Source organism: Harpia harpyja, chromosome 14 (genome assembly GCF_026419915.1).
Source record: "Harpia harpyja isolate bHarHar1 chromosome 14, bHarHar1 primary haplotype, whole genome shotgun sequence".
NCBI lineage: Eukaryota > Metazoa > Chordata > Aves > Accipitriformes > Accipitridae > Harpia > Harpia harpyja.
Genome location: NC_068953.1, coordinates 19,811,062 through 19,825,247, shown reverse-complemented (window position 1 = coordinate 19,825,247; position 14,186 = coordinate 19,811,062). Strand labels below are relative to the sequence as shown.

The 14,186-nt window shown below is 35.0% G+C and overlaps 1 protein-coding gene across 6 annotated transcripts in view; it reads left to right on the top strand.

Moving 5' to 3' along the window:
* The window catches only part of LRRC28 (leucine rich repeat containing 28), a 58,065-nt gene that overhangs the window by 8,912 nt on the left and 34,967 nt on the right, over window positions 1–14,186 (top strand). For all 6 annotated transcript variants that reach the window (XR_008238110.1, XM_052806910.1, XM_052806908.1 and 3 more), the window contains 2 exons: window positions 1,312–1,349; window positions 2,108–2,245. Coding sequence is in view for 4 of the 6 variants with exons in the window: in XM_052806910.1 (XP_052662870.1) it covers window positions 1,312–1,349; window positions 2,108–2,245 (176 nt within the window). In the remaining 2 variants the exon portion in view is untranslated. The remainder of the gene's footprint in view (window positions 1–1,311; window positions 1,350–2,107; window positions 2,246–14,186) is intronic.

Genomic DNA, 14,186 nt, shown 5'->3' with positions numbered 1-14,186 from the left:
AAAATAAAGATTTAATTAAAGAATAATGTATTATAGTAGCTTTACATTTTGAAAGACACACTTAACTGATTTTCATTTTCCTGAAAGTTACAGTCTTAGCAATTTCACTATATATTTTTAAAAACTTTACTGTTGTCTGTGTTTCTTTGTATATTGTTTCCCTCATACTGGATAGATCCTCATAATACACATTTTTTTTAGCTTGAGTGAAGTAGTTCACAAGTATTTTCAGGAGCTGCAGCTGAAGTGAGTAGAAGAATTCTCATCTTGTGATTATACATGAGGATTTCTACAAACATATCTGCTATCCTTATGTTTGTTACATTTTTAATAAACTTTAAATGTCTGCAATTTTTAAAGAAAAAGAGAAGGCTCAGATGCTCCATGCAGTTGAAATGTTCCTATGTCTGTCGTCTTGTTCTGCCTCTATCTCCCCGAAAAGACAGGCTCCTACTTTAGGAAATGCTGTTTGAATAGAATGGAAAAAAACATGCTGTGCAAATAATCCATGTGTGCCTAAGCAATTGGACATTGAGTACTCAGTATTCCTTTATAATTAGATATCAATATTTGAAAATTATGTTACTCTTATTTTCTATAAGACCCGTTTGTTCATTTGCAGCAATGTTGATTGACAACTAAAAAAATATGTAGTTTTTATGTTACCAATAGTACTGGAAGTGCTCCAGCAGAGGGTGCTGAATATTCTTGGTGAGAGATCTGGCCATCCTCTGTAACTACCTAAATGACGATGTGTAAGATTGCTTTTTTTCTTTCGAAAAATGTACTCTAGGTTTGAAAAACCCACTTGCAGTGAGTAGATCATGTGCTTGTTTCTTCAGTCAGTAAAGGTGTAAGAATTTATGTGCAAGGGAGAATGTTTTTAATTGTATAATTTGTGTGGGTTTGGGCTTTTGTCTTTACTTGCTCAGCATTTAGTGGGGAATAACCTAGTGATCAAATATGGTTCGTTCTGGTTATTCATTTTCCTTTATCCTTTTCCCTTTTTGTTTTCCTCTTACAACTCTCAAAACTAAAGCCCATTATTACTGTAACTGTGAATGTTTTGTTTTAAATAATTTTATGTTATTCTCTCTCATTTTTATGTTATTCATTTAATAGTCTAAGTGGAACTTAAGTACCTATCCATTGCCAGTTTATACAGCTTCCACAGCTTTTGTGGTCATAGAGAGGAATGGCTTTGAGGGTGCTCTTTCAGTCTGAAATTGGATATTTTGCAAACTGATTATGTAGCAGAAGTCCTTGAGGGTAACAGGTGGTGTCCTTTGCTTTTTTTTCTCCTCCCCCCAGGTACCTTCATTCAAATAACATAGTTGTTGTACCTGAAGGTAAGTAACCTACCAGCTCACAATAAGTGCCAGGAATCATAAAATATTCATTTTTCTTCTTTCAAGAGGCCTATTTTTCCTTTATTTTCCCATAAAACATTAAAGATTTCATACAAAATATACCAGTGTAGCTCTTAGTTGATAATATCCTTGTTTATGCTATGTTAAATTCTTTTAATGAATTCTCAAATGCACCTAAATGCTGTTTGCTTCAGTTCTAATTGCAGAAAGTGAAAAGTCTAAATGGCGCTCATCTACAGAAACAAAAATCTGGAGTGTCTTCTGCTTTCAGCCAGTTACCACACAGAATATTCTACTCATTTAGATCATGACAGATTTGAAACTTAAAGTATCAAGAACTTGTACTAGTTTCTCTTTCTTGTCTTAATTGTAGAGTTACATGCCCAACCTCAGGAAAGTACTTTAAACTCTTTCTGAATATATAAAATGGGTAGACTTAAAGGAAGGGAATGGAAAAAGTGATTTCAGAGCAGAATCGTCTGAGGGGAATCTAGAAATGGGAGTATTCTGTACTTTGCTTCCCCCCCCCGCCCTGTCTCACTGCCAGCAGTACTGCTTGTTTGATAGATAAGCATTTCTACAAATTATGTCATTCAGTTGTGAGACTGGCTTTAATACGTCAAAATCTGCTCAGACATAGGTGTTAGGTACTGTGGCTTTTTATCCTCTCATAGTCCTATTAAGATTTTAACATTACTGTTGGGTCACATTCACGTTTTAATCTGTTCTCTCACAAGCCATTGGCTCCCTCGTTAAACTGCAGTTTCTGGACCTAAGTGATAATGCCCTCGAAATTGTGTGTCCAGAGATTGGCCGCCTGAGATCTTTACGTCATCTTCGCTTGGCTAACAACCAGCTGAAATATTTACCTGCAGGTAAGTAAAATGTGTGAGGGATTACAGCAATGACAAATTCCATTTGAACTCAATTTGCATAGTGATATGCTCTAGGTTTATTCGTATCTTACAGTTGAAGCATGGTACAACTTACATTTAAAGACTAGGCAGGGATTGCCATTCTATGTATTGTACTAAATATACTCTGTAGTTAGAAAAAAGCCATGCTGTATGTACTTGAGGTAAAAAAGTCCTGAAAAATGCTTCTGAAGTGGGGAAAAAATTATCTATTTAACAGTCTTTGCCATTGTATCAAGAAAATATTGAACTTCCTTGAGAAGACACAAAATGCCAGTGACAACTGGCATTATGATAAAATGATGTTTCTTCCAAATTTCCAGAATATAAAGGATTCCAGTCTGTCCTTCCTTGCTTTTTGCCCAACAGCCCCATACTTGTATTTTCTAAAAAGACACGTCTAGTAGGTTTGCCTATGGCAGTTCTACCTCACTATGACAGTAAATAACAAATGTTTGTCTTGCTAGTTTATAATAAAAAAAGCAAAATTTATTCAAAGTGAATGTGACGCAAAGTCAGAAAAAGTTGACCATAGGCAGATTTTGAATGATTTTTTTTTTTTCCTTCTACATACTTTGATAAGCAGACATAACTGATTATTCTTCTTTCATTGCCCTTGTATCTGTCCAGATGAGATGATGGTGATTTTTTAATACTTCCTTATTTTATATTTTGATGTTTCTCTGGCGTATTTGCATTTTCTGATTTGCAGAGATGATAATCTAGGGCCAGCATTTCAAAAAACTAGTCTAATTTAATCTAACAGAATTAGCTTTTGGCTCTAATTTTAACTAACTTCTCAATGTGACCTTCATGTGTTTGTAAGTTCACATTGCTTATTCTCAAGAAATATATTGCAATTGCTCCTTGAAGTTTTGGGTGCAGAAATCTAGCTGTCCTTCCCATGTACTTTTCTAGGCATAATAAGCTTAATAAGAACAAGTCAAGGGATGACTATGATTAGAAAGAAAAAAATTTATATGACTATGTAAATTCTCTGGAATGAAATTAGATAAACCTGTTAAACATTATGACCTAAGGCCAATAAAATTTCCATCAATTTTCGGATGTCCTACATTCAAAAGAAAGGAGTGACTTGAGTGTGCTTTATGTTCCTCAAAGATAATTTACCTTATGGTACTGTACCATGAAAGAAAGACTTGTTCAAAGAAAAAGTGACACATTTTCTGCAAAACTTCACACGTTAACTTAAAAAGGTTCCAAAAAAGACTTTCAAAAGGATAATTTACATTACTGAAGAGTTGATTTCGAGTCTACCACATTTGATTAGGAACTGGTATCAGCTGCATAGACATGCTGCGTTTAATTTCTCCTGAAGTTTACAAAATTTGGTACTGAGCATTGTCCTTAAGCGCGCCTAGTTTTGCGTGCATGAAAATTTTGCATGCTTAGAAATAATACCGCTGTTGGCTACTGTTGAATCAGAGAATCCAGTGGTGTCTGGTCTTTCTGGTTTTGCTGGTAGTGTACCATCAGTTTATACATATGCCATTATTGCTGTCGTTACTAATCCTGCCTGTTCAGGTGCTGTCACTGTCAACAGGACTGGATGTCATACAGCTTGAGTGTTACCAGTCAGAGCAAGATTAGTCTTTCACTTAGACTGGAGAGTTAATCTGCTGCATTTCTTAAACATAACACTTCCTGAAGAGGGCTTCCAAGCATATTTGCATAGTTTTTCTTTGTGAAATTGCTAATATTTCGAAGATGACTTTATACCAAAATCTTTAAGTTTGAAAATAACATTTATGTTCAACAATTGAAAAAATAGAGCAAAATAGTAGGGTTTGATGAGTTCTTTTATCCTTAATTATATTGGTAGCATGAATCTTCATAATAGTGTTAAACAGCGTTCTGTTAGGAAAGCTAGTAAAGTTAATAAAATGAACTAGGATGAGATGTAATTTCACTGCAGTACATCATTTTACTGTGTGTTAACTGCTTTCTTTACAGCAGATACTGCACTGCAATGCCTTGTTAGGGAAAGACAGCTCTTAATTGCTCTTAATTTATAGTAAGTAACCATTTAAGATACAATTTAGCTTCTACTAGTGCAGCTTGTGCAGAATTTAAAGATTTGCATTAAAAAATAGCTTTCAGGTATAGGTGATAGTCATTTTTTTAAAGTAACTTTTCAAAACTAGTGACCATTTTCTTCCAGACTTAGACCTGCACATATCACACAAATGGCAGTGAACTGTTTATCACAGCAGAGGTTCTAGTTAAGACAGGCTGATCAGTATTCACCTTGTGTAACCACATAGGCCGACTTGCAGCATAATGATGTCATCACATAAAAAGCTTACTTTAGAGTTGTTGCCCTGTCATTCCTCTTGTCTTTCCCTTCCCAGTGTGTGGTGTTACAAGTACCCTCAGTTTTTGTTGAAACTCAGTGGATATCTAGGAGGATACTCTTAGTAATATCCTTAATCAATTGCTAAAAAAACTCTTCATTACAACTGCAGAACAGTTGGATGGTAAACGTTTGCCATTAAGTGTCTGAACATCCACACTTTTCTATTGCATTTTGTATTTTAAGAATGATTCTCTGTTGTGTCTTCCTTAACTGTGATTAAGAACTGAAAGAAACAATGCAATTAATAGCATAAGTTGATTCATTATCTATTTTTAATGTTTTTGTTCCACAATTCACAATTAATGTTGATTTTTAGTATTTAATATTTGCCTTATAGAAGTCTGGCATAACTCTTTTTTAAACCATTGAAATAGTATGCATCATGAAGCCGTATAAAGATTTATGTCTTCAGTCTGTAGACATTCTTCAGACTCTAATAAAGGTTGAGCCTGTGCTGCTGTTTATCTTCAATGTGATGGGCAAGATTTTGGTCTCTTAAGTACTTGTTTTCATTAAACTTGCGAGAATTTAATAATGAAGACCTCTATTCTTTTCTCAGGTTTGGTCATGATTGTCCAACTAGTTTGAAGAAGTTACTTTAGGGGCGGAGGTGGGGGAGAATGATGAAAATATATCATGAATGCTTAAGTCTTGGTTTCCTGAAGAAATCAGGCAATACAGGATTGATGGGGGGGGAAAGGGCCTTGGAGATTAGAAAGCACTTTCTGTGCTGTGGCACTCTTGTAGTGTAAAGGATAATCCTACCTTTGTGCTGAGCAAACACTAGCAAATCAGTGTCACCCATGGATAAGATCAAGTACTTTGGCCTCAAGGCACTTTGCTTAATAGTGCGCTACCACTGAAACAATGGGACTTCCATCACGCATCGTTAAATTGTTGTGAGAATTGTTGAAAGATGACGAAGCTAAACTTGATGAGAAGCAAAGTGAAAAATTTGTCCAGAAGCAGCATGTTGAAATTGAAATATAATATAAAATGGCTGGAAGAAAATGCTTTGTGAAATTCTCTTGAAGTCATGTTTTGAATATACTTTGGATAAAGTTAGTAAGTGGACCAGCTTCTGCCTAATGCGGAGTCATCAGTATCTAGGTTCTGTGGTAATCAGAATCACTAACTGAGAGACTCTGACAGGAGAGCTGATTAAAAGAGTTGCAAATAAGTAAGAAGATGAGATTTAATATTATTAAGTTCTCTTGAGCCCTTTATTGAAATGCACAGCATTTTTTTGTTCTGCAAACTGTAAATCTTGTAGCTTCTGTCTTTAACAATTTCTTGGTTCTTTTGTTTGGCTCTGCTGTATATAATTCTTGAACATGCTGTAAAGTTTTGTGAAGTTTTGTACTATTTAACTGTAGCACTTAAATAATCTAAATTCTTGAGGGCCATTTGGAAATATGTAATGCCAGAGATTTTATTTGAAAAAATCTTAGAGTTGCAGCATAAACAAAATATGGTTATTATTTGATATTATTACATTAGTTCATGTGTAAGCTTGACTTAAGAGTTGACATTATGTTTTCATAGTAGCTTAACTTTAGATTTTAGGATTTCTCTTTATTCAGAGAATTGGTGTCTCATTTTAATTTAGAATTGTATTTAGTCCTATATGAATGTGCTCTCAGAAGTACATTTTCTGAATTTTCTCACTTATGAATGACTGATTAGGAAGTTCCCCTTTGTTTCTGATGTTTATAATACATGTGATATTTCAACTCCTTTCATTCTTGAGAAATTGTATTTCTTTTCTCTTTGTGTAAGCATTATTGCATCATTTGCAAAAAAAAAAAAAACAAAGTAATCCAGTGAAATATACTGGAAAAATGATTCTTCAGGAGTTCCAAAGCCAAAGTTATCTCTCAGTTTTGCTGTGTTACCATTTAGATTTGATTTGGCTTTAGCCTTGGAAACTTTTGATTTTCAGATTTACATTTTGGTCTTGTAGTTTAGTGAATGCACGTTTGTCCGACAGATGACTTAAAAAAGAGTGAGTTATACTCAAAGTAGGACTTAAGTTTCTTATTTGACATGGATTAGATTTTTTTTTTTATTGCACATTACTTGAGATATACTTCTCCTTAGAAATGGCATGTTGTAGCATCTTGTTCTTAAGATTTAATTAAAAATGAGGTTATGTTTACTCAGCACATGTTGGAGTTAATTATAGATTTACTAAAATGAAAAGCTTAATGTTTTGCCAAGTCAAGAGCAAAAGCTAAGTAATTAAACAAAGAATAGGGTATGGTTTATGATCCCAGCCCATCTTTTGGCAAAGTTCCCTTTAAGAAGGGGGGGAAAAAGAAATACATCAGCAGTTGTCTTTACATGGGCTAGACCAAGTTTCCCTTTGTGTTTGTTGTCAGGGAACTTTAAAAACCAAGAGTTGAGCACATTGATCAGGCAAAAAAACACCCGCAGTCAAATAATACCAAACTTCATGTAAACTGCGTGATGCTATTTCTTAATCTGTAGGGTGAAAGTGCAGATGACTGGGGAGCACCAGCAATTGCTGTTGCTGAAGGGGGGTACAGATCTCTGCAAGAGTCAAAGGCAGGTTTAGCAAATGCCCTTTCTTCCCCATATGAGGAGATGTGTGGCTTCCATTTCAAATTGACATTTCCATGCTGTCTCTTGAGACTTCTGCATATTGCATCCACTTCTTGCCATTTTTCTTCATTTAGGTAGAATCTGAAGGAAATTTATTCATCTGCCTTTGGTGTTTTCAAAGTGCAAACTGCAACAATATTTAGGGGAGGTTAATAGCACATATACTCTTCATTTCATTTCTGTTCAAATCCTTTTCCGTTTTAAGGCAAAATGTTTTAGAAATATAGTCGGTTTAAGCCTCATTAAAATACATTTGTAGTCTTATAACACTTCATCTTCAAAGCATTTGAGAAAGATCCTGTGAAGCTGATAAGGGAGTGTTATCCTCATTTTATAAAATGGAAAAAAGTGTTTGTACAGAAGTGATTTGCTCCAGGCCACAGCATCAGTCAGTGTTACCCAGAAATAGAACATGGGTGTTCCCATTCCATTTGTTAAGACCACACCTTTTTTGAGGTTGATCATATTTAATATTGGGGAGGATTGAGTCTTTCTACCCGTTATTAGGAAATTAATAATTACCTTTCCATAATTAATAACTCTCTAAGTTAATAGGAAATTAATAGGGGTAAGATCAGTGAGGTTTTGTAACTGAAACAACTTGTGCTTCCAGAAGGCTGGAAGAGTTCATGAAGATGAATTTTGAAAAATATAACTTGCAGATAAACACTAGATCATTTTCTCTTGCATAGGTAACTCCAGTGGTAATGACAGGAAGGGTTCAATTGTTATTAAAATTATAAATCAAACTATAATTGTTGATTACTGCTTTGTCTATTTATAAAGTAACCCTCAATGTTAATTGATTATTCCTAAGTCTGTTTTCCTTAGGAATTTGCTTTGCTAATTGGGGGCAAGAGAAACTTTGAGACATGAAAACTGCATATTCATTTCTCACTTTTTTTAAGTTGCTATAAAGTACAATATCTGTATTTACTATTCATACTAGTATTTCACGGGTAAAGACTTCTTGAATACCCAACTTAGTAATTCTGAGTAGAGCTCAATATGAGGTATTTTGGTAAATCTTAAAGCCATATAAACATAACTTCTTCCCTACTTCCTTTTCACAGTAGATTTCCACTGATCGTGGGTACAGCATGCAAATAATTCTATTCTTATTCTAGAACCTAGCATTAAAATATGCAGTCCTAACTCATTTTTTAAACTTGTTTTCCATATTTTGATATAGAGCCTTCAAAATGGGGGGGAATAATTTTGCCCCCCCACCTTCCTTTCTGCTTTTATTACTGTCTCTGATAAGGGCAGACCGCTTTGATACTTAATAAAGTTCTTTTTTTTTTTTTTTTTTAATAATGATTGTGACTTTAAAAGCAAAGGCACAAACTGATGCAGACCCTGTTCTTTTTTCAGAGTTGGCATAACCTTAGTCCACTCTGCTTTCCTAATTTAGTAACATGTATAAAAATATGCACGACGGGACAGGTTTGGTACGCCAGGCACCCATCCAGGAGTGTGGTGTTTTTAAGTAAATGGACTTGTGGGGATTTGAGGAAAACATAGATTAGGTTACATGAGCTTTGCACTCTCTAAGTATATGACTATTTAAAGGAGCATGGACTTCTAAATAAAAATATCTTTTAATTATTATCATAATATGTTGTTTTCCTTGAAGTAGGTTGATGCCCAATTATTAAAAATAATTTTTTCTTTGCACAGATCTGTAAAATATATGCTGTTTAATAATTCATTTCTAGATTCAGTTTACTGTATAAAACCAAGACTCAGCATACTAAGGTTTACATTAGCTCTTAGGTTCAACAACAACAAATTTTTTTTTTTACCTAAATCAATGCAAAACTTACCCACACTTGCCTGTTACTGTATTGTTTTTTCATATTAGAATTAGTAAGTCTTCAGTAATTATGCTGTATTAATGTAGAAGCACAATAAAAATAACTGATAGTATCTTTAAAACATTCTTTGAATTTCTAGGAGGAAAAGATTTTTATGTGTTTTGATCTTGTATAAACTCCAGTACAGCCCTGTCCTGACAGCCTGTAAGGACTGAAATTTTTTTAAGAAAAATGTCTCCTAGGAAATGATAGCAGAGAGTAATCTCTGAAGAGTTAGGAACAAAATGGCAATGTGGATGGTTACTGATTGTCATTGGAATTTGTGACCTAAATAGAGATGACCACAGCACAGGATAATGTATTGTACAAGTGGTATTCCTTACAGATTAGCTTTCATGCATGTCCAAACACAGTGGTACCTATTTAATTAAAGGATGTTGATTGTGTGAGATTTTACAACAGACTCTGCCTTGCTCAAACATTTGGTTTGGGTTAAATTCTCAGAAGGACTACTAGTACTTCTGAGTGCTTTAAATTTATGGGGAGGGAAGTGAAGACAGAGAATAAAAAAATTCCATTAAATTCCTGGAAATTTTCATTAACTGAAGTTTTTCCTGTATACCCTCACCTGTATAGTGTGTCAGAATGAGTCATCTGTGTATGCAGAGCTGCTCGCTATTCTCTGTTTGTCTGCTTGCCCCTTTGTATGGTTATTTTTTGTCAATCCCCCTACTGTTGAGGGGCTTTTAAAAGCCTCTTTGTTAGTATCATACAACATTTTTTAGTATACCATGGAAGGTTCATAATGTCACTGGATGCTGGTAGCAAAAATAGTAGTATAAACACATAGTCAGAAAAATTCTAGAGCTATAGTTTAAGCTTAAAATGTTGTCCTAATGTATGCTTTTGTTCCAACACTTCTTCCAGATGGCCTTCTATTGGGTGTACTGGAACTGAAGTATTTCCCGTAACTGTAGCAGAAATGACGTTAAAAACAAAAAAACCCAACAAAACTATCTCTTTCAACAATGGCCTGTGGTATTCCTCATGGTGTTGCACAGCAGGTTCTCAAAAATGCATGTGCTAAGTATGTATGTGTTGTAATTCATTAATCTGAAAACTAATAGGAAACAGTTGGAAGAAACCATCAATGTCTTTCATTGTAACATTTAAATTATGTATTCAAATATTGCTTTGTGTACTAGGCTTATTGGACTAGAAAATTCCATCTTAAATTTTGCTATTGTAATTTAGCGCAATCACTGGAAAAAGTATTTGGAAATTAAGCTATTTTAATGAGCATGTTTTTAGTTAAGGAATTGTGATATGGCTCAGTGCATCATATTTCCAAATACCTGCAATTTTATAAAACATAGGTCATAAAACAGCTTCTGTGGTCATTATGTATCCAGAAAAGTGATCAGGGACAAACTGAAACTGGCATTGAGGTTTCATGGTAGTAAATTGAAAGCTAAAATCCTATTGAAGCAAAAGGCTAATGACCAAGTGCTGGAGTTTTCTAATACTAGTTTTACAATATTTAAAAGTCACTCAAAATTGTAACTTGACCTTACTGATTTCGATTTTTTTCTTCTTTCTTATGTATTTTAGCAAGATGATAAAGATTTTGGATCAATCACTTTCTTAGATCCCTACTTTGGTTTTGGTGATGCTTTAATTTGAAAAATCTCTGCCTGGTTGAGGTTTGACTATATCTAAAACATGAACAGTGTGCTCATTTAATTACTGAGTTCATGAAAAGATCCAAGAGTGCCTGAGAGTAGGGTGCTGTACATCAGCATTTCAGACCATGTTAAGTTCATTTGAATTTTTCATATGGTCTGGGCAGGGATTGACCTGTAAAGGTTCACTTTTTATGTGATAATTCTTATTGGCCACAGAATCTTGGTGAAAGTTATGGTGGTATCACACGTCTGGAAAGAGACATCTTTCAGAATGACACCATGTGAGTTCTAATCATTAAAATACTTTTTTATTATATTGTATTCCTGGTAGAAAGAACATTATTTTAGAGGGTAAGAATATGTCAGTGCAAGGCTGCCTGTGACCTGCTGTTGCGCAATTTTTTATTTTCAATTTTGATTTCCTTTGAAGCATCAAAATCCCAGATATTTATGGGTTTAGTGCTTTGAAACTGGTTACTGAGAATGGGCCAATGTTGCCATTTGTTCCCTACTATTCCATCTGAGATCCTTGTGAAAGTTGCCGTGCATCAAACTTGCAGAATCTGGCCCCACCAGCCCCATATGTCCCTCCCCACCCCCCAGTTCCTTTCCTTCTTGGAAAAGGAGTTAGTAGGAGACCTGGTAAGGTGTAGGTGAAATCAGGATGGAGCAGAGAAGAGCCAGCCTAATTACTACCAGTGGTGCTCTGAAGCCTGTTGTGCTTCTGGCTTTGCAGTACTCCACTTGCGAAAATAAAAATCTTTGCTGGAACACGTATGTTTTCTAAGCTCTGGGCCATGGGCTTTCCCCCTGGTAGCCGTCCCCCTCCAGGGCTTTTAGATAGGAGATAAAGGAGGTGTGCCAAGATACAGGAGTTTGAGTGCTGCTTTTAATGGTGAGGTACTTGGACGATTGGTGCATTCCTGAGAGTATGGGAGCAGATTTAACTGGATTCTCTATTGTTAAGAGATTTGGTACTGCCTCTTGAATCCTGGCTTATTCTTCTGTTCAGCAGTCCTTGATTTCTCAAGTCACTGTAAGCCTTGTTTCTCCAGGGGTTTTCCTCTTTTCTGTGGCGGGTGGACAGGAATTTTGAATATGTTGAGAGTGCTTTAAGTAATTGTGACAAGCATTCATCTGAAGCTTAAAACTTTATGAAGATGTTGGAGATCTTAAATGTAACTGTGGAAGCATGGTAGTTATGTTGCATGTTCTTATGCCTTTTTATTAAATAAGGAATCTTAAGTACAATTCATTTCAACACAGTTCATTAAACATAAAATTGTATAATATTTTTCTAGTAAACTCAATTTGAGATTTCTTAAATGTAAATTGTTAAAATACAGATTTAAAAAAAAAAGTCATCTTTCATGTCTAAGTAACTTCCAAACTTTACTTCAAAAAGTCAGCCAGTCACATGGCATATGCAAAATACTAAATTGAAAGGAATTTAAAATGAAATACTGATTTCAGTGCTAGACTGAGAAGAGGTCTGTAGATAATAAAATCAGTAATAGGGTGACATGGAAATGCTGCTACCACATACAAATAGTTCATACAGTAATGTACAAAGTAGTCTTTCAAACATCTGACAGAAGAAATGACAACCTGAATTTTCTAGGGTATATGAGAACAGAGCCCTGATGGAATTAATCTACCCTGTTCTACTCTCCGCTCCTGCAATCATTAGAGCTGCCACTTGGGAACAGAGGGCTTCTGAAAGAAAGTCTTTTGACCTTTGAATATACTCCCAATGACATGCTGAGCCGGAGGCCACAAGGCAAAAGTGGGAAGTTTATGCAGCAGTATATAACTTTAAAGAACATTAAGTTGTCATTGCTGCTTTGATCAGTGATAGAGTATACTTTGATAAAACTCAGATAAAGGGCTTCAGGCTGTAGCATCAAAACAATGCATTCTGTTCCTTTTAGTTTGAAAAATGTATTTCTACAGTCTGTTTTTAAAAACTGGAATGTGCTTGTGAGAACTGATTAGACCTGGCACGCAGACCTAAATAATGAAGGTCAAATAGAATTATTTGGTTTTTATGTTTTGATGGTTTGAAAACTTGGGTTTGAGATTTATGGACAGGACTCATTGTGACACAGTTATATACCACAGAAAAAAATAAGTCTGAAAGTGGCCACAGTTGTGTTTGAATTCAGTAATTATTCCATTTGTGGTGTTTGTTTTATGTGAGTTTATTGACTGCATAGCAGAGGAGAGGAAGGAGAAGTGGAGGGTCTTTGGTTGCTTTTGGTCAGTCTTACTCCTGTGGAGTTGAATCTAAGATGTATAAAAGCAGACTACCAGGAATTTAATTTTGTAATTCTGTAGGTATGTAATTCTGTGTTGTAGTCTTGCTCTGAGTCTTTGAAGGTGTTAGTTACATAAATATATCTGAAAATCCATGAAGACTATAAAAACTAACATTCCTTGGTGCTTTAATTTATGTATTACCTGCGTGGGCTCTAAAGCTCTACAGATCATTATTCCATTCATAGCTCTGGCAAATCCCCTCCCACCCCGAAATTCTTGGTGGCATCTCTGATAATCTTCATAACTGAGAAGGTATGATGCTTCATTGCTTGTCTGGCTGATTTGCTGTACAACTGTCTTCAGTACTGTTGAAAATGAATGTAGTCACTGTTGTATTTATTACAATAGAATGCTTGGACCTATGTTAAGACATTTGGGCAGGGGTGTTTGCTTTTGTGTTTTCAAAAAACCAAAAAAACTAACCCCAAAAGAAATCTTTAGGATTTTTCAACTGTATTCTTACATAAGAAAAAAACTACATTAAAATAAAATTCACGTAAGTTACTGTAACTTTTTTTAAGGTGTCATGCCCCTCCTTTTGGAACTTCTTCCCTCAACATGCTGAATCCTTTACTGAGCCCAGCAAAGCCTCTTCTTTGGAATTTGATACAAGGGTTTTTCCATGTTATGGCTGGCAACAGACATGTTCTGAGCAACATAGCTTGGGGCTGTCATGAGGCGGATTCTCCTTCTTGTGCAATGCATGTACTAGCCTGTCTTTATGAGAAGAAGAATATGGGACTTCTAGTAAGTCTTTTCCCTTTGACTGTCTGTTTTTATAAAAATCATCACTTGTTCTTGAGAGTTAACATATTCCAAGAAATTAAACTGAACTTGAGTGATCATATAGTGCCTAATATCAGACTAGCTTCCTAAGTAAAGGAATTTCAGAAAAAGTTGGTTTGTACTTCATCTGTCAGCACTGAATTCTTCTGATCATTCTGATAGTAAAGATCTGACTTTACTGATTGCCTGGTTCAAGGCACATATGATGTATATGAAGTTCACTTGTGAAACTTCAGAACAGATGTTTGTTAAAATACTTATAAAAGTCTTTTTAGAACTGTTACCCAAAAGCA